The 26,228-nt window shown below is 39.4% G+C and overlaps 1 protein-coding gene across 1 annotated transcript in view; it reads left to right on the forward strand.

The window, feature by feature from the left end:
• CMTM4 (CKLF like MARVEL transmembrane domain containing 4) overlaps positions 1-26,228 on the forward strand; it is a 45,991-nt gene that overhangs the window by 8,780 nt on the left and 10,983 nt on the right. The window contains exon 2 of the mRNA XM_067540099.1: positions 19,952-20,128. Coding sequence (XP_067396200.1) covers positions 19,952-20,128 — 177 coding nt within the window. The remainder of the gene's footprint in view (positions 1-19,951; positions 20,129-26,228) is intronic.

Genomic DNA, 26,228 nt, shown 5'->3' on the forward strand with positions numbered 1-26,228 from the left:
ATTGAGATGGGATGAGTAAGCACTTGACTCCAGGGGGAAGTAATAATGAGCTATGAACTTGGTGATGTATGATAATGCCAAGACCTTGTAGACCTCTAACTATCAGGAATGAATCTTTGAATTGGATTCAGAATCTTTGAATTAGCTATGGAGCAGCAGGGCTGAAGATGTGGAATTTATATGGTTCCACTTCTTGGAGCAGGAGTTTGATTTGTCTAGCCAAGGGACTTGCATTATTAATCTAGAAAGACTATAGGAGAAAGATTTGCAGATGGAATGTGATTAAGACATGAACATAAGGTATTCAGCAGAGACAGGATAGAGGTAAAAATACATGGTTGCAATAGGTTGATTTCAGATAAGAGGGATGGGGGAAATTTGCATTGAAGATGATTTTGGAATATAGTCTGAAAGTGAGAGGACATTTTTAACCCTACTTTGCCTTTGACAGCTGTAGAAGTTCCACTCAGATGTTTGGTAGATTTTTGGCCCCAGAATTTGTGTTAATTTATATATGTGGAGTTGGTTCCTTGGAGGGTAAATAGGAGAGGCTTAAGGTATTGTATCCAGATTTCTTGTGTGCTAAGTCATTAATCTTTTGTCATTTTGACTTGCAAAAATATAGAAAATAGACCGTGTGTGTGCCCTGTTAAACTAGATATAAATATTTATTATCTAGTTGACATTTTAGATGAAAGCTACCACTTTTGGAAAACTAAGTAAACTGTCAAACAAAAATATCTAGTTGAAATAAGGCTGAGAGTATATATAAAAAAAAATCTAAGAATTTGAATTGAGATTATATTTATGATGTGCAGACACTTGAAGGATTTTTGCCCCCAATACTGCCCTTGAAAGACTGTTCCAGAACTTCACTCCTAGTAGCCCCTCTCTGCACTTGTTCCAGTTGGAATTTATCTTAAGAGAGAAGACCAGAATTGCTCAGTTTTCCAGATGAGGTCTCACCTGTGCCTTGTATAATGGTACTATCGTTTCCCTATTTCTACTGGAAATACCTCATCTGATGCATCCTAGGACTGCATTAGCCTTTTTCATGGCCACATCCCATTGGTGGCTCATTCATCCTGTGATCAAGTAATACACCCCGGTCTCTCTCCTCCTCTGTCACTTCCAACTGATAAATCTCCATCTTATAGCAGAAGTTCTTCTTGTTAGTCCCTAAGTGCATGACCTTACACTTTGCCATATTAAATTTCATCTAATTTCTGTTACTTCAGTTTACAAGGTCATACAGATGTTCTTGTATGATATTCTGGTGCTCTTCTGTATTGGCAATACCTCCAACTTCGTGTCATCCACAAATTTTATTAGCACACGCCCAGTTTTTCTACCAATGTCATTAATAAATATGATAAATAAAATCGGTCCCAAGACAGATCCCTGAGGAACTCCACTAGTAAGCTCCCTCTAGTCTGACAGTTCGCCTTTCACTGACCACTGTAGTCTCCCCTTTAACCAGTTCCTTATCCACCTTTCAATTCTCTCATTAATCCCCATCTTCTCCAATTTAACTAATAATTTCCTTTGTGGAACTATATCAAATGCCTTACTGAAATCCAGGTAGATTAGGTCTAATGCATTTCTTTTATCTAAAAAATCAGTTATCTTCTCAGAGAAGGAGATCAGATTGAGATTGGTCTGGCACAATCTACCTTCTGATTAAACACTGGAAAGTAACCACAGTTCTTTCCAAAGCTGCTACTATCCAAGAGAATCAGTACTCCAGTCTGAACAGCATACCCCCTTTTTTCTTCTCATTGTGTAGTTATTTTCCAGTTGTGATTTGAAAGTAGGTGGGTGAACATCCATGGACATTTAATTGTCATTTCAATTTCAATAGTCCCAATTCCAAGCATTCAAAAATCAGAGACTTTTTAAAACAAACATTCTGGATTTGCCTTCTGGTTTTTAAGTCTTTAAATGTGCATTTGGGTCACACTTTCAAGCTTTTCTCTGCAGCCATGCGAGTAGGAACTTCTCATTTTTGTAAATGAAATCTGAGATTCTTACCTACCAAGTGCCTGCTGGAGCTGAGGCTTTAAGAAAAATGCCAAATATTGTGAGATGTGATAAAATCAGGAGTTGGCAGCACTGTTAAAATTGACCTACTGTTAGATAAAATTGTCTTTCCTGTCATATATAGTGCTTTCTCATCCTAATTCTGTTTTACAGTTGTGGAAGTGGCAGGGCAAGCTGGAAGGTTTTAAGCATTCCCATTACAATTGGCAGTGCTCTTTAACGTTGTGGCCTACATCTATTTTTTAATATTCTATTTTACCAGAATGTGTAGACTCTTAGCCTTTTAAGGCATGACATCTGAGGGGGCCGTTAGATCGCAATTTTAGGATGCTTGGGATTACAAGTACATTTTGCACCATTTCTTTTTTATTGTTAAAATTCTTGCCCTAATGGATTCAGTTTGGACTACTTTATGTACTTGATTGTTTACCCATTTAAATTCCTTTCTCAGTATGGCATTGGTAGGATGAATACTTGATATTTACTCATGACTAAACTTAAACAGGACTTTTAAAGGGTATAAAGTGATTGTTAGTTTTAAATGGTGCTTTAAAAGAGTTCTTTGGTTTGCTGCTTTCAAAGCGTTCTTTGGTTTGTTGAGAAATGAATTGCAAAGCTTTTACATTTTGTCTTAAAATAAACCTTGTTATCCTTGGTTAAACAGAAAATATACATTGATTTAAACATTACAAATCTACATTTTAAAACAGAATAATTGAAAGCCAGTTCCATCTGCTTTGGACTTCGGTTTATATTAATTGAAAAGACATATATTGTGCTCCCTCCAGGCACTGACTTCAGGATCCCACCAGTGAAGGAGTGACCAACATCAGATACTCTGTTAACAATCCCACAAGCACAAATTTATTTACTGTGTTTCAAAGGTGTGTGTGTGTTGTCACAGTTTCAGGGTAACTGCTTCTTGATGCACACACCCTTCCCTCATTGGCTGCTCAAGGAACGCCCACTAAAGTTACAGGCCTCTAGCTGTCACTTCTCCTTGGGTTGGGCCCCTCATCCCTCCCACTTTTGATGGGTGGATTAGGCTTCAGCTCTCCTGTAATTCACTGAGACTCCCAGCAGGTCTGACCAAGAGTCCAGTCCCTGCATTTAGCTTTCTCTCTAAGTGCTGTGACCATGTTTGCCAGCGCACAGCTCTATCAAAGCAGAGTACATATTTAAGGACAAAAGCCTGCAGAAAAAACATAAAACAATAAAAGGGGTCTAATGCTTTACCAGTAGCTCTTTATCAGTTGTATGGAGACCCCAGAAGGTTCCCGTTCCTCCAGTCCTTCAGCAGAGCTGAGTCCCTTCTTTGGGCAAAAGGTCGTGTGTCTGTCTGTCTGAATCAAAAAGAAGGCCTCTCTGTCAGGTTAAACTCAGGCCTGGCCTACACTACAGTTAGGTCAATGTAAGGTAGCTTACGTCAACCTAACTCTGAACCTGTCTACCTTACAGTGGTGATTTCACTGATGTAAGTCACCCACTAGTTAGCTTTAATAACTCCACCTCTGAGAGAGGCATAGCGCTTAGGTCAATTTAGTTAGGGTGACACTGCATTACTTACATCGCCTGTTGCAAGGGGAGCCCTTCCCACAGTGCCCTGGGACAGACATCTGGAGCTGTCAGCCTGGCTGGGGAGTGGGGGCTCAGTTTTACACCAGGGAGCCTACCAGCAGTGAAATTCACATTCTTGTCAGTTTCGTGGCTGCTGTTTCACATTTCCTCCCTGCTGCCTGGTCTCACAGCTGGAGCCCTCCACCCTGAAATGTGATGTAATAGCAGCTGTAAAACTGACAAGAATGTCCCTTTCACTGCTGTGAAATTGAGCCCTGTGGCAAGCACCTAGCTCCATCTGTCAGCCCTGGGGCAAGTGGACTCCAGCTGTGAGTCAGGCCCGCTTTCAGTGCCCCACAATGACCAACTTCAGTCAGCAAAAGCGCTCGTGGTGAGGATGCACGCCACTGACAGAAGGAGGCAGCGTGGGCACCCAACAGCCAGTTTAACTGCTGTGGTGGCTGTAGGTTGACTTAACTTGTTGACATAATTTTGTAGCGTAGACAAGCCCTCACTCAACCTTTTGTACCAAAAGCCATTTCTTTATATCTTTGGGCATCTGGTACCTGATTGAGCCAGTATATGCAAACCACCCCAGGGGTGGTACTTCTCTGGAGCTGTTTACAGGCTCAGAGACTGTAATAATTACCCCTGATGCTTTCAGTAGTTTCTGGAAGAGCTGAAGTTAATTCTCATCCATGGACTAGAATACAATCCCTGGCCCACAGTGCTTAATCTAACCTGTGCTGCCACTGGGCTGGGGATGCGTGATCTCTGCAGGTGCAAGGTTTGGGGAAGACTGAGCTCCTGGAGGAGCAGAACAGACACCCCCCTCCATCCCCAAGTACTGCGAGGAGGATGAGTCGCTGGCTGAATGACTCCATCCCTGGCAGCCATTCACCAGTGGGGTGGCCTCCTCCATGGCCGAGGGTTTGTTGTCCTTCTCTCGGCCCTGGCTGGGAATCTCTGCTCTACCCCCGCCTGGACTGCAGCCTCCCTCGCATCTTGCTTCTGCAGGACTTGTGGCCACAGGGCCAGTGACACTCACAGGGAGCCTCTCTGACTCACTCCTGTGACAGCAGGGCTGCATAGGGCTTCCTGCACGGCTGCAGGACCCATGGCAACAGATCACTGCATGTGCAAGGTGCTTGGAGGGAGGCTGCCTTCACGCTGACTGTTACTAAGGGATATTTTTTCATCGATTTCAGTGTGTCAGCTGAAATCTCTGTCTACTAACATCTGTGGATCTAAATGGAATCGTGCCAAGCCTAAATATAACACTGATCAAGTTAATACAGTAGTCCCCAGAGATACCACGTATGGTTGCAATATCCATCACATCTCACCCATAAAGAAGTGGGTTTAACTAGGGTGCCCAATTGCCATCCTAGAGGCGCCCCCTGGCTCACTTCCTGGACAGAGCATTGGCTGCCAAATTTGCAGTCCTTTCAACATGGATCACCGCCATATCATTATTTGGAGATCCGGCTCCATCTTAGCAATTTGGCATAAGTCCCTTTCATATGATGCAACCAAGTGAGTGGTGAATGGTCAGTATATACAGTGAAGAGATGTATTTTGCTAAGGGTCCACACCATGGTGTGAGATATATATTTTGGTATTTACATAGTTTTTTCTCTTGGGGGAGCAATGGTGGGATGTCTCTCCCACTTTCCATTGCTTTGCATCAGCACAGCCCTTACTCCATGTCAGAGGTGTCTGTGAAACCATAAAAGGTTTGTCATGGTCTGGGTTTACCAGCATTGTGCTCTCTTCAGTTTACAGAAGGCTAGTTGACACTGTGTGTGTGTGTGTGCGTGTGCGCATAAACAAAGACAAACTGAAGACAAAAATACAGTAGCTGTGATATGAACATAATGCTTCTAATGACTCAAATGAATTGTAAAATAAGTTATAATAGCAAAAGGGGGAAATTGGGGGGGGGGGGGGGGAACCTGTGGAAGCACAGAGTTCAACGTAAAATACAATTTTGAAAAACCCTGTTCACTGAAAGCCAGGGCATGAGACTGAACTTGGTAGATCTATTTAAAAACACTAATTCTGGGTTCTGTATTCCTACTGACATACTAGCTACTCTTGCATGTTGGGATGTACCATATGCACTTTATGATCTTGATTTACTAATTGAACTGCCTTCCATTGCCATGGTTCTCTGGGACAGTCTTTGGGTCAGTTCATGTGCCTGATAGCTTATAATTTGAAGGGTGCCATCCAGATGGTGGTAATTTTGTTTTCAGATCATATACTCTCCCTCCAGATTTTTGCAGTGTTGTAAATCATTGCAGGGTGATTCTTTATGAACTGGTAAAAACTCTAAAACAAAAAAACAAACAAAAAAATACTTTGTATGAGGTTAAGTGATGTAATAAGTATTTTAGTTGCCAGAATCCATCTTTGTTCCTCATTACCAATTTTTATTTTACAATATTCATGTTTTGCCTTAATTGAAACTGAAGTAAGAAAACAACTAGGTCAGATAGTGGTAATGTTCATGTTTTGTACACTTTTACGGTCTGATCACAAAGAATATTTCTTAGAATCTGTGTGTATCTTTGATTCTAAAAATTCACTAAAATAGTTGAAATTATAAAACTTCATTATAGATATATTTTTCTTAACCATCAAAAAGGTCAGTTTGGGGGGGGAAATATTTAATAGGTGTCCTTCCATAATTGTATAATTCTTAATGCCTGCATAATCAAAAACAGGGAAAGAAATGTAAAGAAATTCTCATTAACTGTGGTACCATTAAAAGGAAATAGTTGTACTGTAATTCTTTTAGTATAGTGTACTCATTGAAAACATATTTTTGCAACTTGATGAGTTTTGCTTAGGGCCTGATTCTGTGAGTCCTCCTGATGCAATTTCCACTGAAAGCAGTGGGAGTTATACTGTCTGTCATTGCAGTTTATGACCCAAAATGAATTTTTGTTTGTGTATCTTTCGAAGAAAAAGCATTTAAAATTTTCAGTATCATTCCCAAACAAAATGTATTCAGTTTTTATGTATAAATTATAGGTGGAGCTAGTTGTTTTTGTGATGCAGAAACTTAATTGTTTTCAAAACATATTAGTCAACAGAAAGACTTCCTTTGATTTTATTGGGCTTTGGATCAGTCCCGTGCCTACTAAAATGACCTTCAGATAGTTACGACTTTTGGTTGCTGGAAATTGGTGACCTAGAGGTGAATGGCTGTAATATCCATTTAACAATCTTCCGATCCCCACAGCACTCTTGAATTTCCTTTTCTTAATCTACAAATCAAATCTGGATGTTAAACAGCTGGTCTAATAATGTTGAAAAGGGAAAAGTGCGTTCTTCATAGTTAATATTGTGATGATGTGAAGAAAAGTTTGGGTTGAGGTGGTTGTGGGAGTGGAAATGGAGATGGAGTGCACTTACTGCTATTTCAGAGATGTTTCCTGCAGAAGAATTGTGCTATAAATGTTCTATACTAAATTGAAGCTAGAATTTCTTTGCATCATAAACAATCTGCAGAAGTATTGAGGGTGAGGATAATATCTGTTTTAAAGTGTTTGTTTGCTTTTAGCAGTATCCAGTGGAAATCTGTATTGTGCAGTTGCCTCTGTTTTTTAATATATGGAGAAAACAATATTGTGTTATAAAAGGTTTCCAAACTAAATGATAAAACAAAGTGCAGGCAATCATTCAAAATATAAATGACGTTCTAGTGCTACGATCTCATTTCCCTGTTCAGAAGGGCATTTAGAATAGATTTTGTTCTCCTTATTTGACAGTGTTCATTTGATTTTCTCCTCTATAACGTCATGTATTAAAATGTTCTCTTCATTTTAGATCTGATCTAAAGACTCCCAATTGTCATCACAGGGCTTTATTCAGACACCTCTATTATTTTTGAAGTTTATATATTCTATTAATAATCAGCAAGGGTCATATTGACAGTTTATTCCCAGAAGTTGCCTGTCTTAAAGTCACAAATAGCGTGAAGCTTTATGAAAGACTGTCCTGTATCTCTTAATACAGTAAAAAGAAGGTTAATGGTAACTTTTTAAAAATTCAGTCTTGTATTTTTGTAAGCATTTTTTCTTTTTGCTTCCTATGGTCAGTTGTTATCATACTCTTTTAAGCTGACATGCAAGTAGCTCCTTTAGAAACCAGTACTGTTAGGTTTTTTCCAGGCTGGTTGGCAGTTGGTATTGAGGAATTGAGCAGTTGGCAATCACTTCTTATTGAAAGACTGAGTCTGCACCATAATTTACACATTCTTCATCTGCCCAGGGCCTACAGTGTTAAACTTGAGTTACCATTTGGAATTAAAATAGCCAAGTAAAACTACTAATTTGGTCCCAATGAAGAGAATACTATCATTAGTTTGAAAAGAATCCTTAAAGAAGCCAGTTATTTGGACTTAAAATTTATGGGAGTTGATTATTTCATAGTATTTCAGAACTATTCAAACTTTCAGAACCATTATTATTTAGCAGGGAATGTATGTGATTGTTCATAAAAATACTGTTCAAGCCCATAAATCTGTCTCTTATTTTTCAATAATGCCCAGTAGAAATAGGACTTCTGGCAAAACTTTTTAGTTTGTTGTTTCAAATGTCATAGCTTTTACAGCTAGAAATGAGTGAAGAAGACACAAGGGAATGAGTGACATGTCTGTGAAAATACCTAATGCAGCACTGAAGTAATGCATGAACATCCTTGTGACATATTTGTATCTAGCATTTGTGTGTGTTTGAGGGATGTGTGGTCAATGCTACTCAAATTATGGCAAAAAATTGAATATTGTTCAACAGTTACACTAAGGCAGAACCAGTTGTAAAAGTAAAGTTCAAGTTAATGGGAAAGTGGCTTTTACTTCAGTAGAAAAAATGGTTGACTTTAGGTTGGGCTTAATTAAGCAAAACGAGACAAAACCTTGGTCTTCTGAGCAAAATGATGAGAGAGAAAGTTGTGTAAGAAGAATTTGTGAGTGAAATGTAGCACCTCTTGAAACCTCTTTGTTGCTCTAGGCAGCAGAATGGGCGATGACAGGTAACTGTAGGTTCAAGATTCTAATACAGAAGATCGTGGTGGCAGAGATGGATGCCCCAAAGATCCAAATATAGTGATGGAACCTCAGACACTCTTGGTTCAAAGTTCTGGTCTTAGGCGTTGAACTAAATTGTGACTGCTCCAGAAGGGCCTAAGGCATGCAGCAATAATATAAACCTGTAGTCTTACACATGCAGACAGTTACGATGTAAAAAATGTGAACTTATTATTTACAACATTAGAGCAATGCACACACATAACATGCCAAAAAGTTAGGGAAGTTATTTGGGTTCGTGATAAAGGGAGGAACCAGTTGTGTTTATATATTAAAAATTTCCCTGACACTAGGCCCCTGGGGAAGTAAATATTTCCTTATAGCAAAATACTATTTTTTAAATACCATTTAAAATTGAACAAGTCTGCCAGAGAAGGAAGTACAAGGACGTTCACAATTGAGATGCTTCCCAACAGTATATGGAATGCTGTTTAACAGGAAATAACTCATTACTGCACCTTGGCACTTTTTTCTTTTCAGTTGCATTGGTGATTTGCATTTTTAACAGTAATTTCTATTTCCACGTTAGTCAAGGATCTTTTTTTAATTCACCTCAAATCAGCCCTGTTAAAATAAGGCACTTGGGTTAATGTCATTGTCACAGCCCTGGCAGAGCTCCCCCAGTCAGACTTTCATCAGGCTGCTGTGTTTGAATCTGACTGTGCTAGACCTGAGTGCTTTAAGCTCTGGGCTTGCCTACCCTGCAGGCTTTGTTGGCACTGCAGCAATTAATGAAGTGGCAATAGACTGGGTGGATCTGGTGGAGACATGCTCAATTGATTGCCAAGCCAACTCTGGTACTCCACCGGAATGACCTATGGGAGAGGAGGTTCCCATCAACACAGTGCAGGAGTGGGCAAACTACAGCCCGTCTGAGCTTTTAATCAGGCCCTCCAGCTCAACTGGTGGTTGTGGCATGGCAGCGGCCACTCCCCCTCCCATCCCTCCCCCCCCAGCTCCTCTCCCATCACGTGGGCCCAGCAGTGCCCTGGCCGGAGGGCAGTAGCCGCGCCCCCCTCCCAGTCTCACCCCTTCCCTCCTCTCTCCCCCCCCCCCCCTTCTCCCACCACATGGACCCTGCGGCACCCTGATTGGAGCTACTCCCGGCCCCAAGCAGCCGCTCCTCCTGCACAGCTCCGTCCCTTCCACCCTGCCCCTCTGTATGCCCGCCATACAATTTCTATATGCAGATGTGGCCCTCAGGCCAAAAAATTTGCCCACCTGACATAGTGTAATGAAGACAGTGCGGCTACTCGATGCAAGGTACGTTGACATCAGTCACATTACTATCATAAAGTAACTTGCTTGCATCGATGGAGCCATGACAAGCCCTAAGTAGGCTCCAGCACTGTCTTTCCTTGACCTCTCTGGCACACATCCTGAGCAAGTACTCTGTCTGCTATCCCTTCATGCAAATGGGACCTCATAGTCCATCTACTTTATACCCCAGGCTGGGCTGATGAGAAGGTGGGAAAGAGGGGACAATTGTACTAGGCGCAGGGCTCCTCCAACCATCTGTAATGTCTGTGTAAATAAAGAAATTGGAGGGGATGCAGCCCCAATGAACATGATGGCCCCAAATGTATCTTGATGGGCCTTCTCTCAGGATCAGTGCTGACCTCCATAAATACCCCAGGTGCTTAACCACCCCCTTTACCACAGCTCTAACCTGTGTGAGCTTTTTGGTTACAGTTTACCCCTTCAGGGACATGTGAAGTGTAGATGAAGCACATGACACACAGTCTTGGAAAAGATTCCCAAACCAATCACTCTTTACTTTAGATAGCACAAGAGAGATACAAATCTAGATAAAACACCTATATGCATCCCTGCCTCAGGCTCCTCACCACTCTTGAGCATTCTTTGGATTTGGTAAGAGTCCTCTAGGGTGTCCAGGATCTCCTCTCCTTACATACAGCTTCTCCTTTGAATTATGGAATCTCTCCTCCAGTCAGCTTCCTTCTTCCTCAGCTGGTCCCACAGTTAGAAAAGGACACCCCTGCTATGAAAGCATGTCTTTGTTCCTCTGTTCTTGAGTTCCTCTGAGTTTTTAAATCCTAGTGTTAACCATGAGTTTGTTTGTTCTGCTTCTGGGATGCTTCCATTTCTTCAAATCCCAGCCCCTTCATGTCTCCTGGATAGAACTATTTTTCCCAGTTCATGCACCCTGCTTAGCATACCCATTGTTCAGCCAGAGCCCAGTTATTAAGGTTAACAGCTCCTTTTGTTTGTTTTGTAGCCTCTGGGGGGTGAGGGTAATGTGTCAGGGACCCTGTGAGTCCATGCCTAACACACTGAGGCATTCGATGATACAGCAATTTCATAAAATTAACCAGAATTCATAAGTTGTATATAGACAGATTTGTTTTAGTGTGATTGAAGTGCACAGGGGCAGAGACTTTTGTTAAACTAAGTTTAGTAAAACACCATTGCTGTTAAAATATCTTCATCCACGTACTGTGTACAGGCCAGCTGGCTTTTTATAGCTCTTTTATTTATGTAAAGGACTTACCTAGTATTTGAAAATGGACTTTCTGAAGAACCTTTCTTGTTTGACTATCAAATGCTCTATAAGACTGTGTGGCACAGTTACCAGACTAGCTATCCTCCTTTGTAATGGTATATTTGGAAATAAGCAGCATGTAAACTTTCTGATACTGACCAAAAAAAGCTACTTCCTTCTACAAAATTGTTTAAAAAAGAAAAAAACCAACCTGACAAAACTGATTGCTCCCCCACATATGTCCCTTCTCTCCAGTACACCCTAAAAATGTTGGTCTGCCTTTAGAAGTATGCCCCTGATATAAAGGAGAGCTGATATTTTCAATGAGTTTTGTAAATCAGATTGATGGATGGATAGGGCCCAGCTCTGGATTACATTTGGAGGTAGGTTTAAAGTGGAATCAGGAGAAGTGGTTGGAATTGGCAGTGCCCAAAACTTGGAAACTGTTGTTGAGAAATTTTGGTCTAACGTGATGGAAATATTACTAGATCAGCTGAACTCTCAAGACTTCCGTAACCTTGAATGGTGGAAACTTTACAGCTGTTATTACATCCAAACTCAAACTATAAAATGAGACACTTTACAGATCTGGATTAAACTTGGGCCCAAAACTGTAAGAGTGTGGTTAGGCTTTGGAGAGTCGGACTTAACTCCACTACTTCCACCATCACGACCAGCACAAAAAAAATTCAGGGGAGGCTGAATTCGAGATTCTGGTTTTGATTTCTTCAGACTTGCTCACTAATTTATTTTGTGTACCTTGAACACAGTTTAGCTTATCTAAGATGCTGACTTACTAATGCTTGCTGAACCTTCCCTTTTTGTTAAATACCTTTCCCTAAAGTTCACACTTTATATGCAGAGTTAAAGCTCTCTGAAGTCATGTTAACTGAGTTTTTGAATCTTAGTGATGCAGAGTAGAAGTGGGCAGGAAATCAGTCATCCTTCTGTTCAGGGTAAAAGATGGTTTCTTGATGGAGAAGCAGTACTGTGTGTTAAAGCCATATTATTCAAACTATTGATTTTTGTGCCAGCTCTTTTAGATGTGGGAAATGCATGTGCTTTACAAGGAATGAGACTTACTTGATTTCATACATTGAGTTAGAACCACTGGTTCAAGTGAAATGAAAACAATACATCTATATTTGAATGCAAGAAAGTTTAATGTTTTCAGATTTTTTAAGTTTTGTAAAAGCAATTTATTTCTTGTATACTGTATGTACGTATTGTACTATACCACTAATCTAAACAGTCTGGAAATAAAAAATGTCTTGGTAGTGTGACAGTTTTACTAAAATTCTGTGGGTATTTTTCAGGCAGAAAAAATGCTGACCATTTTGTGGTTTTTCTGAAATCATGTGCAATTATGTCATTTAACCACACAATAAGGCTTTCTGTGGTGCTTTTAGATAAACAGGAAAACTCGTTTTTTTACTTTGTTTTCATTGCAGAACCGTCCTTTAGTTTAATGTGTAAGTTGTTTGATACTCAAAAATAAAACACATAGCAAATTTTATTGTTGATAGGAAAATGTACCACCAGTACAGCTCTGACAGCTTCAAAAGCTCCTATTCAAGTTTGGTGTCTGTTGCTACAGGTTGTTTTATTTCATTTAAGACAAAATAAATTATTGTATTTAAAATGGATGTGTATGCGTAATGGATGCAAATGTAATCCATTTGCTTGGCCATAGGACATTTGTCTTTTTTGCTAAAGGTAATTTTCTTCTACGTTGACATTCCAACATTTTAGAAACCCTACATATTGGGATCCACTGCAAAATAGAATGAAAACTCCAGTTTTACTGACACATCTAGTCTTAGTGTTGGGCAGAGTTGAGCACTGTATGCCAATCTGACAGTTATAGACTAGCATAATGACTATACACAGCTTTAAAATTGTGTGGCCCTCTACTGGAAAAACATGAGATTTCTGCCTGCAGGGGATAAGGGAAGCTTGAAAGAACCCTCTGCCCAATAATGGATTGTCCTTTAAAATTTTCCTTTCCATTTTCTTTGTAGCTTAATCATTATGTTTTTATTCTTCAATAACTTCTCTATGAAACTGAGTTTTCGAAAACATTTTCTACTGCTATTTTCCTTATTGCAGGCTGGGCTGGTAGCACTGCCTATTGTTAACATCTGACATTTCCCATCATAAGACCCTGTTTTTTAGGTACTTTTAACTTTGCTTGCCTTTAACAGTTTGGACTGAAATTCTTCATGCCAGGTGTATGTCTTCCTCAGGCTGAAATTTTTTTTAGGAAATTTCAGGCAAAATGGTTCAGCTGTTTCTGAAAACAAGGCTGTGGAAAAATACTGTTAAAAAAATTCTGGTGACCTTTTTCTTTGAAGAGTTTTATTACCTGTAGGCTTTGGAGCAGAGACTTGAAAACTGGCAGTGGCTTTTTTTTTTTTTTTAAAAAGGGTTTTGCCATCCCTATGAAAATCTGCCCAGTTCGGTCAAGTTATAAGCCTTTGAAAAATTGCAGTTTCCATGTGCTTATTAGAGACTCTATGATTTTCAGCAGCTAAAACCTTGAAAGATTCCATCTTCACTGAACATGTGCAAACCACTTGTAGTGCTGATCAGATTGCAGGTGCACCATCTCCAGGGTGATTGAGCCTGTTCCCACCCAAGGCTGCAGGGGTTCAGAAGGACTTTCTCTGTAATGGCTTGACCTAGCTGCTTTAGGCCACACACTGGAACTGAGTATAAGGAGACTCAGATTTGTCACAGGTTAGGTGTTGGCCTAACTCTTCTCTCAGTAAAGGCAGTGATAAAACTCCATTAAGTGGGAGCAGAATCATGCCAACACTTGAATGTTTTTCAAAATCTCACCTTTAACTTTATTTTCAGTGTTTATATATTAAGCTGAAGCAATTGCAATTATTTTTATCAGTTTTTAAATCACATTTTTCCTCCAAGAAATATCCAAGAAAACTTGAATAATTCCAAGTTTATGCAATAACATTTTACTTAACTTTTGCTTTACCATGTCATTTTGCTTTCAGTTCATTTATATATGAATAGCATTTTACTTACAAGAGCATGTCATACAGGTAAATGTCCTTTCTCCTATACTGAATAATGAAGTGCAGTCTACCAGTAGGAATTGCTCAAAAGTTTCAGTAGTTTCTTATCTATCATAACTCAGGACTTAGGAAATTAACATATTTTGTGCAAAATTCATCATCCTACATGTCTCATTTACCATATGTTTCTCTAATTTTGTGTAGAGGGATGGTTGCCTTTTGAGCTTACTGTTGAGATGAATAGATAAGGGAAAAGAAGTTCATCAGCAGAACAAAAAGACTCCATATGCTGTACAGTGATTGCCAATTGTAATGATCAATCTGATTCAGTTTTTATCTCCTGAGTAATTTTTTTTTTGTTTCTGTAGCACAATTATGTATTCTGTATATTTTAGGAATGGGTTAGAAATGCACAGAATCATGTAGTGTAATCTATCTTGAGAATGTTGTAAAATAGATTTATTATAAAACACTTAATGAAAGCAATTTTTAAAAGGCTCTTGGAGCTATTTTTGGATTACAGTTATATAAATCATGTGTGAAGCTGTTCAATGGAACTTCTAAAAGAGTTTCAAACTTAGCCAATTAACAGCTTAAGTTTAGTTGCAAAAGCTTGATATTAATGCTCATGAATAAGTTGAAGACTCATAAAAGCTCTTTTCCTTTGAAGTTACTAATTCAAATTACTGTCAGTTGTTAGGCAGCTATTTACAGTAATGTCAGACTTCACTAAGTGTTAATAATGCAAGATGAGGCCACCTCTGGCAGACTATTCTGTTTTTAGTTAGCAAACTATTCAGATCAAAGTTTGACTTTTGTATATAGCAGTGTGATTTGACAGGTTTTCTTTTTGCTATTTAATGTCAAGGTTAGACCCAAACCTTCAGTTATATTCAGTGTTCTAGCATGTTTGTTTATACTGTGCTCACTTAAAACTATTGTTTGAAGGTGATCAACCTTCTCTGTGAACTTCAGCAAATGTCTGTACAGCATGTGATAATATCCCCTAAAGAAAGATGGCTGAATTAACAGTCAGCAAAGACCAGTCTTTCAGTGTAATTTGATTTTTCTTTAATAAAAACTTGGCTTTTATATCGTCTGACAGCTTCTCCTTACTGAAGTTTGTATACTAAACATATTTGAAACTATATAAAGTATACAGTATATTAGTAGTTTCCCAGATTTCTGTTCCTGATAGAGAAAAAATTGGAACAGCCCCCTAGAAAATATTTTTTCTTTCAGTTATCAGTCTTTGTTGAACAAGATTATGGGGTAGGAGGGAGGCAAGGGGAACAAGATGTAGTTTAAGGTATATAGTGCAATAGAGATGTCACCAGTTGCAGTGGACAGTGTGATTACAACAGGTGTAGACAGACATTCCTAAGCTAGCAGAAATTGATTGTGTACTGGACTTTTTGCTTAGGTGCTTTTTGTAGTAGCAATGGAGAGTCTGTGTAAGTGCCTTTGTCCTTCAAATCTAAATGTATAGTCACATCACAGTGAAGAAGTAGACAGAACAAGGACTTAGTATGAGTTTTCTTGAAATTATTAATATTTATATGGGAAACCACCAAACACCAGTTTAACCGTAAATTCCTTTATTAAATCCAAAAGCCAAATGGTATTTATACAATTGCTCTAAACATGCCTAAAAAGCCTGACTAATAATACTGCATCTAAACAGTAACAAAACATTTATAAGCATTTGATCAAGATACTTACAAATGAGCTAAACCCCGGGGGTGTTTAGACCCATATTGACCAGCTCCAGTCTGGTCAGACGGGTATTAGCAATGAACCCTTTTAAGGATTTAATTTTTATACCCTTTAACAAACAAGCAATGTCATTGCCAATTACTGACTTCAGCTAAAAAAACAACTTGAGATAATTCACCTGTATTTCCAGTCTTAATCCAGATAAGATTCACAACCTCTTTTCTTCCCAAAGCCTTTCCTTTCTTATCTTCTCCTCTTCTCCCTACCTTCCCCCTCCCGTCCCTCCTTGCTGACTAGCAGAACAGTGTAAAGGTTTGGGCTTATTTCTTTTTAAGATGGTTTTTTTGGTCTTGTTACTGCAGCTTTTACTTTATTAGTTATTTATGGAACCATACATCTTTCCCATACTACAAATAATACTTACTCTTCTCATGGCCTTTATTTACTTGCTGATTTGGGGCCTTTTCTCTGATGGCCAGGAGCTGTAAGAAGAAAATGTTATTTTCTTAACCATACTTAGGCTAACTTTAATTCTTTAATTTTATACTTATCCTACAAGTGCTTATATGGCCCCATTACCACAGTATTTGAACATGCTGCAATTTTTAGTGTTTACACCTTGGACACCCCTTCGAGGGAGGGAAGTCCTACTATTTCTGGTTTAGACGAGACTGGGAACCAGTGACTTGCATAAGGTCACACAGGAAGTCTGTGGAAAAGGAGGGAATTGAAACCATGTCTCCTGAGTCCCGGGCTAGTGCCCTAAGCACTGGACCTTCCTTCCTCTCACAATATGGTTTCTCAGCTGAGAAGAGGTGAGTATCTACCTTAATCAAGAATCACGTTGTAGAGGAAGAATAGGGAAGAGAGCAGAAAATATTCTTGTTTTTCTTCCTTTAAAAAAAAAAAAAATCTCTAAAGGCGTTATACAATAATTACAGAAAATCATCAAGGATATCTAAAAGTGGTGTGGAAACTGATATTGGACATGAACAATTCTGTTTTCACCGCCTCATTCCTTTTGGCAGAAGTCCTATGATCCCATAGCTAATTTGCTGTGGTTAATTTAATGTTTCTAACTACAACAGATGTGAGGACCTCACAGAAATTGTTGAGAGAGCTGAAATGGGAGATCACTTCAAAAAGTGCTAGCCTGATTAAGTCCTGATCATGCCTGATTGAATTGATGAAACTGGTGATACTAGCCTTGAGGTAGGCCAGAGGAGAAAGTGTGCTTGAAATCAGAGTTGTATAGTGTTCATTAAAGAAGTTGTGTTTGCCAAAGTTGTAATTGCTGACTCAGTCTTTAGAGTGTAGAATAAGAATATGGGAAGAGAACTGTATGCACAGTATTGCCTCTTTGAAGTCTCTGCGAGTTTTGTCATTAAGTTCAGTGGGACTAAAATTTCCCCTTCTGTTATGAGTGCCATATTTTTTTATATGCTTTGCTGTGTGATATATAAAGAAGGCTTGAAAGGTATATTTCTGCTTGTGTTTTAAATTTAGTAACTAACACAGAAACAGAGGTAAACATACCACCCCCTCCTCAATTGCTTAACTTCATCTCTTAGGACTTTAGTGATGTTACCTCGCTAGTTCTCCAGTCACTGTAGAGTCTTCCAGGCTAAACAGAATTTCTAAGAAGCCAGGGAAAAAGACCTTTTTTTGGGGGGGAATCAAAATCAAACACCCTTTAAGATGCCTTTATCTACATCACGGATCTGGCTGAACTCCTCCTGTTGGACACTCACTAGACTGCTGTGAGGGGATCCATCGCAATGGACCCCTTGTGCTTTAAGCCTCCAGAGTCTGAATGGAGTCCAGATGTTGTCCCTGGCATCTAGGCATGTTGTTGGGGTATGGATTCTGTCTAGCACCCCATTCGGAGAGCTGATAACCCACGGACCAACTGTCTAGTCCTTGGGGCCAGTGCTGGCCCCTTAGACTCCCTCACAGTTTAGACATATCATCTCCCAGAACTCCAGCCATGTGGGAACTCTACAGTTTACTTCTTCAGGAGCATGTGGTAGTGAAACAAACAGACACAGATAGACCTGGCACAGGCTTCTAAAACACCATTGTTCTTTACTTGAGAGCGTGAAATACATAGATCCATGTAAAATAATAAACACACCTAGAGGCATTTCCCTGCCTCTGGTTTTTCACAGCTCTGGAGTGTTCTTTAGACTTGGGGAGAGCCCTCTGGGTTGGCCAGGATCCTTCCTCTCCAGCTAATGACTTCCTTTCAGAGACATGGAGCCTCCCTCTAGGTCAGCTTTCTCTGACCGTGGCCAGTTGCAGTTAAACAGTATACCTTGCTACAAAAACCTGCCTGTCTCTTTCCCTCTCGTGCCCAAAATTCTTGTTTCTGCCTCAGAGTCTCTCAAGTTTGTGGCCCCCAACAAGCGCCTGGTTCCTTTGTTCTGCTGCTGGTGTTTTCCATCTTCACTTTATCAGCCCCCTGCAGACAAGTGGGAGGAAATAGCTTCTCCCTTCTCCAGCCAGCCTTCTTAGCATACCAATGGTTTGGTCAGAGTATAGTTGTTAAGGTTAACGACTCTCCATTGTGCCTTGTCTCTGGTACATGCTTCAGTCTTTGTCAGTAAGGGGTGGATTCCACATTCACATAGAGGCTTTCTCTGATATAGCAATTTTCTAATGACTTCATAGTAAAACCAGGATTCCTGCTGTACAGATAAAGTTCCCAAATTGTCACAGCATACAAAGAACCAAGAAGGCACCAGCTCAATTCTTTTTTCTTCACAAGTTATTTTTAAAGGGGAATTGTCAACTTGAAAATTGCATTTATGTCTGAATTAGACCTGTTATGGTTAAGACTACTATAGGTGAGAGATTACTTTTTCTAATATTGTAGTTCTGTTCATTTTACAGAATAAGTTTCACTCTATCCCCTGTATAGTCAGTTAAGCCCCAATCTCGCAAACACTTAGGACTTATGCACATGCTTAACTTTACACCTTCATTGAATTCAAGGGGACTGCTCCCTGCGCAAAGTTTAAAGAACAGTTCCAGAGGGATAGCCGTGTTAGTCTGTATATAGCAAAAACAACGAGAGTTCTGTGGCACTTTAAAGACTAACAAATTTAATTTTTGTAGGCATAACCTTTCTTGAGACTCGGCTCACTTCGTCAGATGCAGAGGTAGAATGATACAGTAAATAGGAAACATAGATATACAAGTGCATAGAGAGCAATGGGGGAGGTGGATGAAAGCTGGGTACTTGAAGGCAAATGACAGTCATTGAGTAGGAGGTGAGAATGGGTGAACAAAGTAATTTACCTCTTGTAATGAGTTTAAAGAGTGTAAGCATTTGCAGGATCAGGACTTGACTCTTTCTCCTCTTTAAGTGAGTCTTTCACTCAGCAACAAGGGATGGGAAGGGGGAATGAAGTATTTGCAGAAGTAGGAAATTGTGATTTTTAAAATCATAACAATAGGCTGAGGTACATGGAGGCAGGAGTAACACAGGAAGTTACTCTAAAATTTTTATTTAAACTGACTAGATTTTTAAATAGACTGTGACCCTTGAAATAAAAATAATGGGAAAAGGCATTTAAAATAGTATTCATCTGGATGTTGTTGATACTAATAATCAAAATCAGTTGGATATTTTCTCCAAGTTCTGAAAAGAATCCTGAAGAATTTAAAAAGGAAATGTTTGTTTTGTCATTTGCACTTTGTACTGTTGGGCTTAGAAAAGATGGGCTCTTTTTTCAGTAGCCCAGGACCAGTGGTTACATTGACATTAGCTCAATTTAATTTTGTTAATATAAATTTTGTGATACATGAAGTACCCCCAAAAGTGTTGCATTAATTCCTTTTATTCTTGCTTGCTTTCAAATAGTGCCCTATTCAAAGTAAAATTGCACTTTCTTGAGAGTAAACTGATCATGTTCCCAATGGAAATTTCAGGAATACTTGTGGCTATTTTCAAAATGTGGAAATCTATTTATATTTTTTCCATTTGTTTTTTTTCCCTAGGTTTTGGCACTGATTGCATTCATCTGCATAGAGACTATCATGGAGTGCTCCCCTTGCGAAGGCCTTTATTTCTTTGAGTTTGTGAGCTGTAGTGCATTTGTAGTTACTGGAGTTTTATTGCTTATGTTCAGTCTAAATCTTCACACAAGAATACCACAGATCAACTGGCATCTTACAGTAAGTTCTCATCCAAATCTTCACATAGCTGAATAAACATTGAAAGATTGTTCTTTAAACTCTGCCTTTTACTGAAACTTAAGATCCTGAATAAACATTATTTATACTGAGTAAAGTATATATCTTACTTGTGTCCAATGTGAACACCCACAGCAGAGTGAGTCTTTAGAAATGTAATGAGATTATAGGATGTTAAATTAAATAAATATGGAATTGTCTGCTAGCAATTTCTCCTCCTCTGAAAGAAAGCCTTTTTAGCAGTGCCAATGGGCAAAAAATACTCCATCGTTGTGTAACTTTGATAAATGCTGTCCCAAGTAAAAATTAGGAATCCATTTCATTAGATCTGTAAATCAATACCAAAAGTAGTTGAAATTTGTAGTAACCTGCTGCTATTTTTTTCACACTGGGAGAGAGAGTATATGCTAAATCTCTTGTAATCATGAACATAGGCATTGTGTTATAGTGGGGGAAAGAGGGAAATTGCAGTGTCAGCAATGAAAAGTCAGCTGCCTTGACTTGGTTACATCCCTAGAGGCTATAAGAAACATAGACTAACAATCCTTCATGTGGGGAAAGCACTGCCGGCAACTCGCATTCATTCTGGATTTGTCTTCATTTTCTTGCTTGCTCTGAGCCTAACTTACAGACTTGGTTGCCTGAAATGAAGCCCCTAAGTCAGCATGTGGAGCCTCCATTTAGCACCTAAATCTGCATTAACTTTAGGACACATCTCTATTCAGTTCACCTGAGGGAATGAATCTATACATTCCTTTGTTCTGGCCCCTGTTCTGCTTTACTACCAGCACTCTAGTAATCTAGTATAAATTGCTGTTGTAGTTGTACATTTAGGCCTGCAGTCCAAGTGGATCAGCCATACCTACGCAAAGCTGCCAGATTTTTGCTGCTCCATGTGTGACATTTTTTGCAAATTACTTAACTGACAAATTTGCATATTTGCAAACAACTTGCATATAACCATAAATGTCAACACACCTGTCCTGAACAGTGCTGGGGGTAGGACATGGAGATGGACAAAAACTGGCAGCTAGGGATGCATAAATGCATGGGGAAAAGTGTCTGGGGCTACTAGGTAGCTGGATTAGTAACTGGTCGGGAAACTGGGGATGTCTGAGGAAGTGACTGGTGGCTGGGTGGGAAGGTGGATGAGGGGGAATAGTGTCTGGGGCAGAATCTGAGTGAAGTGTGGGGGAAAGGCAATTGGGGAGACATGAGGCTTTTATCTTGTCCCCTCAACTTCTGTCTCCATTCTGCTCTGCCTGCTGTCTGTTCCTCCTGGCAGCTCCTGCCCTGTTTGGGTTCAGCATGCAGAGGGAAGATAAAGGAGTGGCCCCTGTCAATAGGTAGTAGCAATGGCAGGCCTTTCTTGTAGCCCAGCTGGATGCATGACATCTCCACTGTGATCTGGGAATGCCTGACAGTGCTGCCAAGTGCACGAGTGTCACATGAGGGTACATAAGACTTGGCAGCTCTACATGATAACCTCATCATTGCCTAGGATGTAGGGTAAATACTAGATTTCATGCATATTACAGTGTAAGCAAGCCTGACAATGATTGTTTCTGTCAGGAGACTGCTGGGTAGTACACATAATATTCATGGTTCAGCTTCCTGCAGAAGCCCAGTTCAATAACCTTAGATAGTCAAAGGTCTATTTATTTATTTATTTATTTTTATATTTCTAATAGGAAATAAATGAATTCAGCATCTACGGATCAGATCTGCCCTTGTGTACAGCGGTGTAACTCCATTGACCTCAGAGGTTTTGTATAGATAAGAGTAAATAATGGCATGATTTGGTCCTGCATATTAGTGTTTTTAAACTGCTTGCAAGAAGACTTTGACTGTATCATCCATGCACTTGGGTAGAGAAGGTTGATTGAGGCTTTTCCCCTCAATAATGCAATAAATTTGAACTGTTTAACTACAAGGTCCTTTCAGCTGCTCTTGGTACTCATTGGTTTGAATAGCCCTGTTGTTGTATTGCAATTCTAATACTGAAGGTTTATCTTAAAACTTCATTCCATCTGCCCAAATTAAAAGGTATAATCTCAGTGATAGTGTAGTTAGGATATGCAGTACTGGATTTAGTAGGATATGTAGTACTTACTTACTGCAAAGATTTCCCCCAGGTTTTCATATATACAGTATGTTTGACATCAGAGAGCTTATCAAGTGCATGGATCTACTTTGTATGAAATAGTGATACTCTTTGAATTCAGCTGATATGACTAGGGTATTTTTGGCCAAATTTTGAGGCCTTGTCTTAAGACTCTGTGCTGAAGTGTGTCTGCCAGTAGGTACTATTTAAGTGCAGTATATGGTGTACAGTAGTGCACTGAGTGGCCAAAGTGCAGCCTGAAGGTGAAACGGAGTGGATTGACGATGCTCTTGCTTGACTACATAAATATGATCAACGGAGACACACAGTACTTCATATTTCAGTAGCACTTTCCCTTCAAGTATTTGTGTGTGTTTTACGAACACCAAATAAACTTTGCACTCATACTTTTGTGAGATAAGTACTTTTATTATCCACGTTACGTAAAAGAGGAAACTGAGACTGTGGTTTGGTCTACACTATCAACTTATGGCAGTATAACTACATCGCTCTTGGGGAGGTGGAGTACCTATGCAGATGGGAAAAGTTATCCCTTTGGCTTAGGTAGCATCTTCATTAAGCGCTACAGCGGCATAGCTGCAGCGCTGTAAGTGCAGACAAGTCCCAGAAGGGTTAAATATGACTTTTCCAAGGTTACACAGGAAATCTGTGGCAGAGTTGCAAATGCACCTCGGAATTGCTGACTCCCAGTAATCCAAGACTGTCCTCCATTTCCCAATTCTCCATGTTGAGCTAAGCGCCTGTTCAAAATGCTATGCTGCAATCTTAATGATTAGGATAGCTCCAGGCTGCTCTGGTATGCATGCAAATTGAGGATTTCAAGGTTGGGCAAAATTAGGATGGCCCTGTAGTACAAAAATAATTTTATCTGTGCTTTCTGGCTACACTGATTTTTGTTTATGCAATTCAGGAATGCAATATGTTTGGTATTTCTAGTATAGGCTGTACAGCACACATTAGCCCTGTTTTGTTCATGTGGCAGATTGTGTGCTTCACACTTTTTCTCAGAGAAAATATTTTGATGCTTTTTCTATAACCTGACAGTTATTTTAGGAATTCTGCAGACTTTCATGTTTGATGCAATCCTTTAAAGGCATTTTCAATAATGACAAGTGTCATCATTTTTTAAGTGTTTCAGGAGACATGCATATTCCTATTTATTTAGAGTTTCATTAGTTTCAGTACCTGGTCAATTCATCATCAATTTCAGAATGGTACATCCATGTCTAAAGACTAATTGAAGATTTTTGAAGTTTAATGTAACATCACTAAAGAGGCTGCTTTGGCAGTGCAGAGGTTCAAACATGCCACATTCTTTTTAGCCTTTTGAGTAGATTGTAGTGTTATGACTCTTTCTTAATCTTATCTGAGATGCATCCATCTGTATAGCAAACTTCCTGTGCAAACAGTTTATCCTCAATAAGACTAGAAATTAAAGAGGACGATAACTATTAGGTCATCTAGTCTGCTCTCAGGGGCCCTGTAGTGTGTTATAAAAATTGGTCTTCCCTTAGAGATAAGTTGATCAGTGCCCCAACATTTTACCACGGATTATATAGATGGTAGTAAAATTGGGCAAAGATGCATCAGCTGCTGCTGGTTGTGTATAGCAAACTGAGAGTATGCAGATTTTCAGTAAATAGCCTTTTTTAATATCAGGAAACATTGAGACCATGTCTTTGTTTAACTCCTATTCTATCTGCTCTTTGAAATAGTACTTGAAACCCATAGCATAAGAGCACAGCATACAAATATTAACTCTTCTTTGGGGAGCAAATTTGCTTCTGTGCCCTTACACCAGTCTTGTCCCTAACCAGGCCAGCCTGTTAGTGAAAATAATCCTTACTAGCAGCACCAATGTTCGCTACAATAAGACAAAATACTCCTTGGGGTCTGCCTGACTCCTCTATCTATAGTAAAAATGCACCAGTCTCTGCCAGCATCTTGCACAGATATTCAAAATTTTACAAGATCCATCATTTTGTGGCTTTTACATTTTCAGCTATTTCAGCAACAGTGTTTTGTTTTCACCCTAATTAGAAATTCAGCTGCCACCTACGTGTTACTGAGACACACAGTATATGAAAAGAACATGAGATTGCTGCAGGTAGGAAAGAAACTTCTCTGGAAAGAGAGATAAAAATTATATATCTGTGACAGTGAGATAAAAGAATGGATCAGTTCTCCTCCTGTGCTATGTAGGATTATCAACATTACCATGCGATATGAGAACTGGGAAAAATGACAGTGGAAATTTCCATTTCCCTCTGTGATGCACAGCTGAGATGGATCCTGTTTTGTAAGGATACTTGCACATAGCAGCAAGGAATGTGGTGTAGGCTTCTACACATGTTCCAGATGAGCTAATTTAACCAATAGGCATTGTAACTGCATAGAAATGTTTCAAACAAATTATTAATAACAAAGTGGTTTAGTATAACTACAGTTGGCAAAATGTGTTCATTATCTATTTATTATTTGAATAATGAGCTACTTGGACAGGGCGAAGCACATAAGTGAGATAACAGTGGAATTTGTTGTGGGTTTGCATACAAAGGGTCATGGTTTGGTTATCTTGAAATACCCAATAGCATGGAACTAGTAGGATCAAGAGTAGAAAATGTAACACAAGAACATGCAGTAATCTAGAAGTTCTGAATGCCTGGATTACCAGGTTTATAGCCCCTCAGTACTAAAATCTTGTCTTCTATTGCCATAGAGGATGATAGTTATTGCAGAGATCTGCTGTAGTTTTGCAATGATTTCCCAAAGCCACAATGTGTCTGTGTCAGAAATAAAATAAATCAAAATCTTCCCAGTAAAAAAGGGGGTGGTGAACTTGCAGATGGTACTTCATTAATTGCTGTGGCAGGCGGTCCAGGATGCTAAATTTTGACAATCTCTTCGGTGAGGGAGTATGTGGGGGAGAAGACAACAGAGTTGTGGTAGATACAAATTTAGTTATTCCATCAATAAAATGGACTTTTTTTGTGACTTTGTACGTCACGTTTAATTTCTACTTACATAACGAATTGTTCCAACTAGAACTCTTGTTATACAGTCTGTTGATGGTCTGATTTTGGTTATATCTATTCATGTTAACTATTTGTTTATCTCTAAAACAAACACAAGGCCAGCAATTGTCAAGAATGCTTGGAGATCAGCGTGTATTAGGTTTTAAAATTACATGTGACTGGATTGCAATGTGGGCTCATGTCTCCCTCAACACTGTGTCAGATACCTTGTTTCACAAACACGGATTTAGTGAACATGAAGATTGAGCACTGGATTTTCATGTTTCCTGAAAACTTACTACAGCAGGTTAGTAGAGTCCTTTAGAAAAGCTGCAGTGGGGTATAATGTGTACAGATGTCCAAGTAGGTGACAGCAAAATTATTGATGTTGCTCCAAAGATGCTGTTTTATTGTATCAGACTTGACTTTAAATACTGCAGTTACAAAGTTGTTGGTTAAAGAGCTTCACAGAGGAGACTGTTAAAAAGCACCAAACTTTTTTAACTTTTAGATAATGAATGGGAAACTGAAAAAGTCGTCTTTTATTTTTTACTCCTGCCAAGAAAAAGGTTATCACAGTTCAGAGCAACTGTACCTGTATTCTCCCTCTGTGGCTCAGCAGAGGCACCTGTTCTTAGGATTCTAATTCTCCACTCATCACTTCTCTTGGGCAGAGACCTGCATCTCTCTCCCTCCTGAGTGGAGTATTTCCAGGCTGCATAGTTCCCTGCCTACACTGTGAATTCCCCAGCAAGTCAGAGTGCTTCAGTTGACCTGCTCTGCCTTCTCCTCAGAAGCTATAAACAGCATAATTGCCCATAGATATGAGCTACCATACATGGAGGTAGAAATTACCACATCTGAGGTAGAAGCCAAACTCGAACTGCTTAATGAGAGTAAATTGGGCGACCCAGATAATCTCCATCCAAGGATATTAAAGGAA

The sequence above is a fragment of the Emydura macquarii genome, unplaced genomic scaffold (genome assembly GCF_026122565.2).
Source record: "Emydura macquarii macquarii isolate MOO-44397 ecotype Brisbane River unplaced genomic scaffold, CSIRO-AGI_Emac_v2 contig_561, whole genome shotgun sequence".
NCBI classification, from domain to species: domain Eukaryota; kingdom Metazoa; phylum Chordata; order Testudines; family Chelidae; genus Emydura; species Emydura macquarii.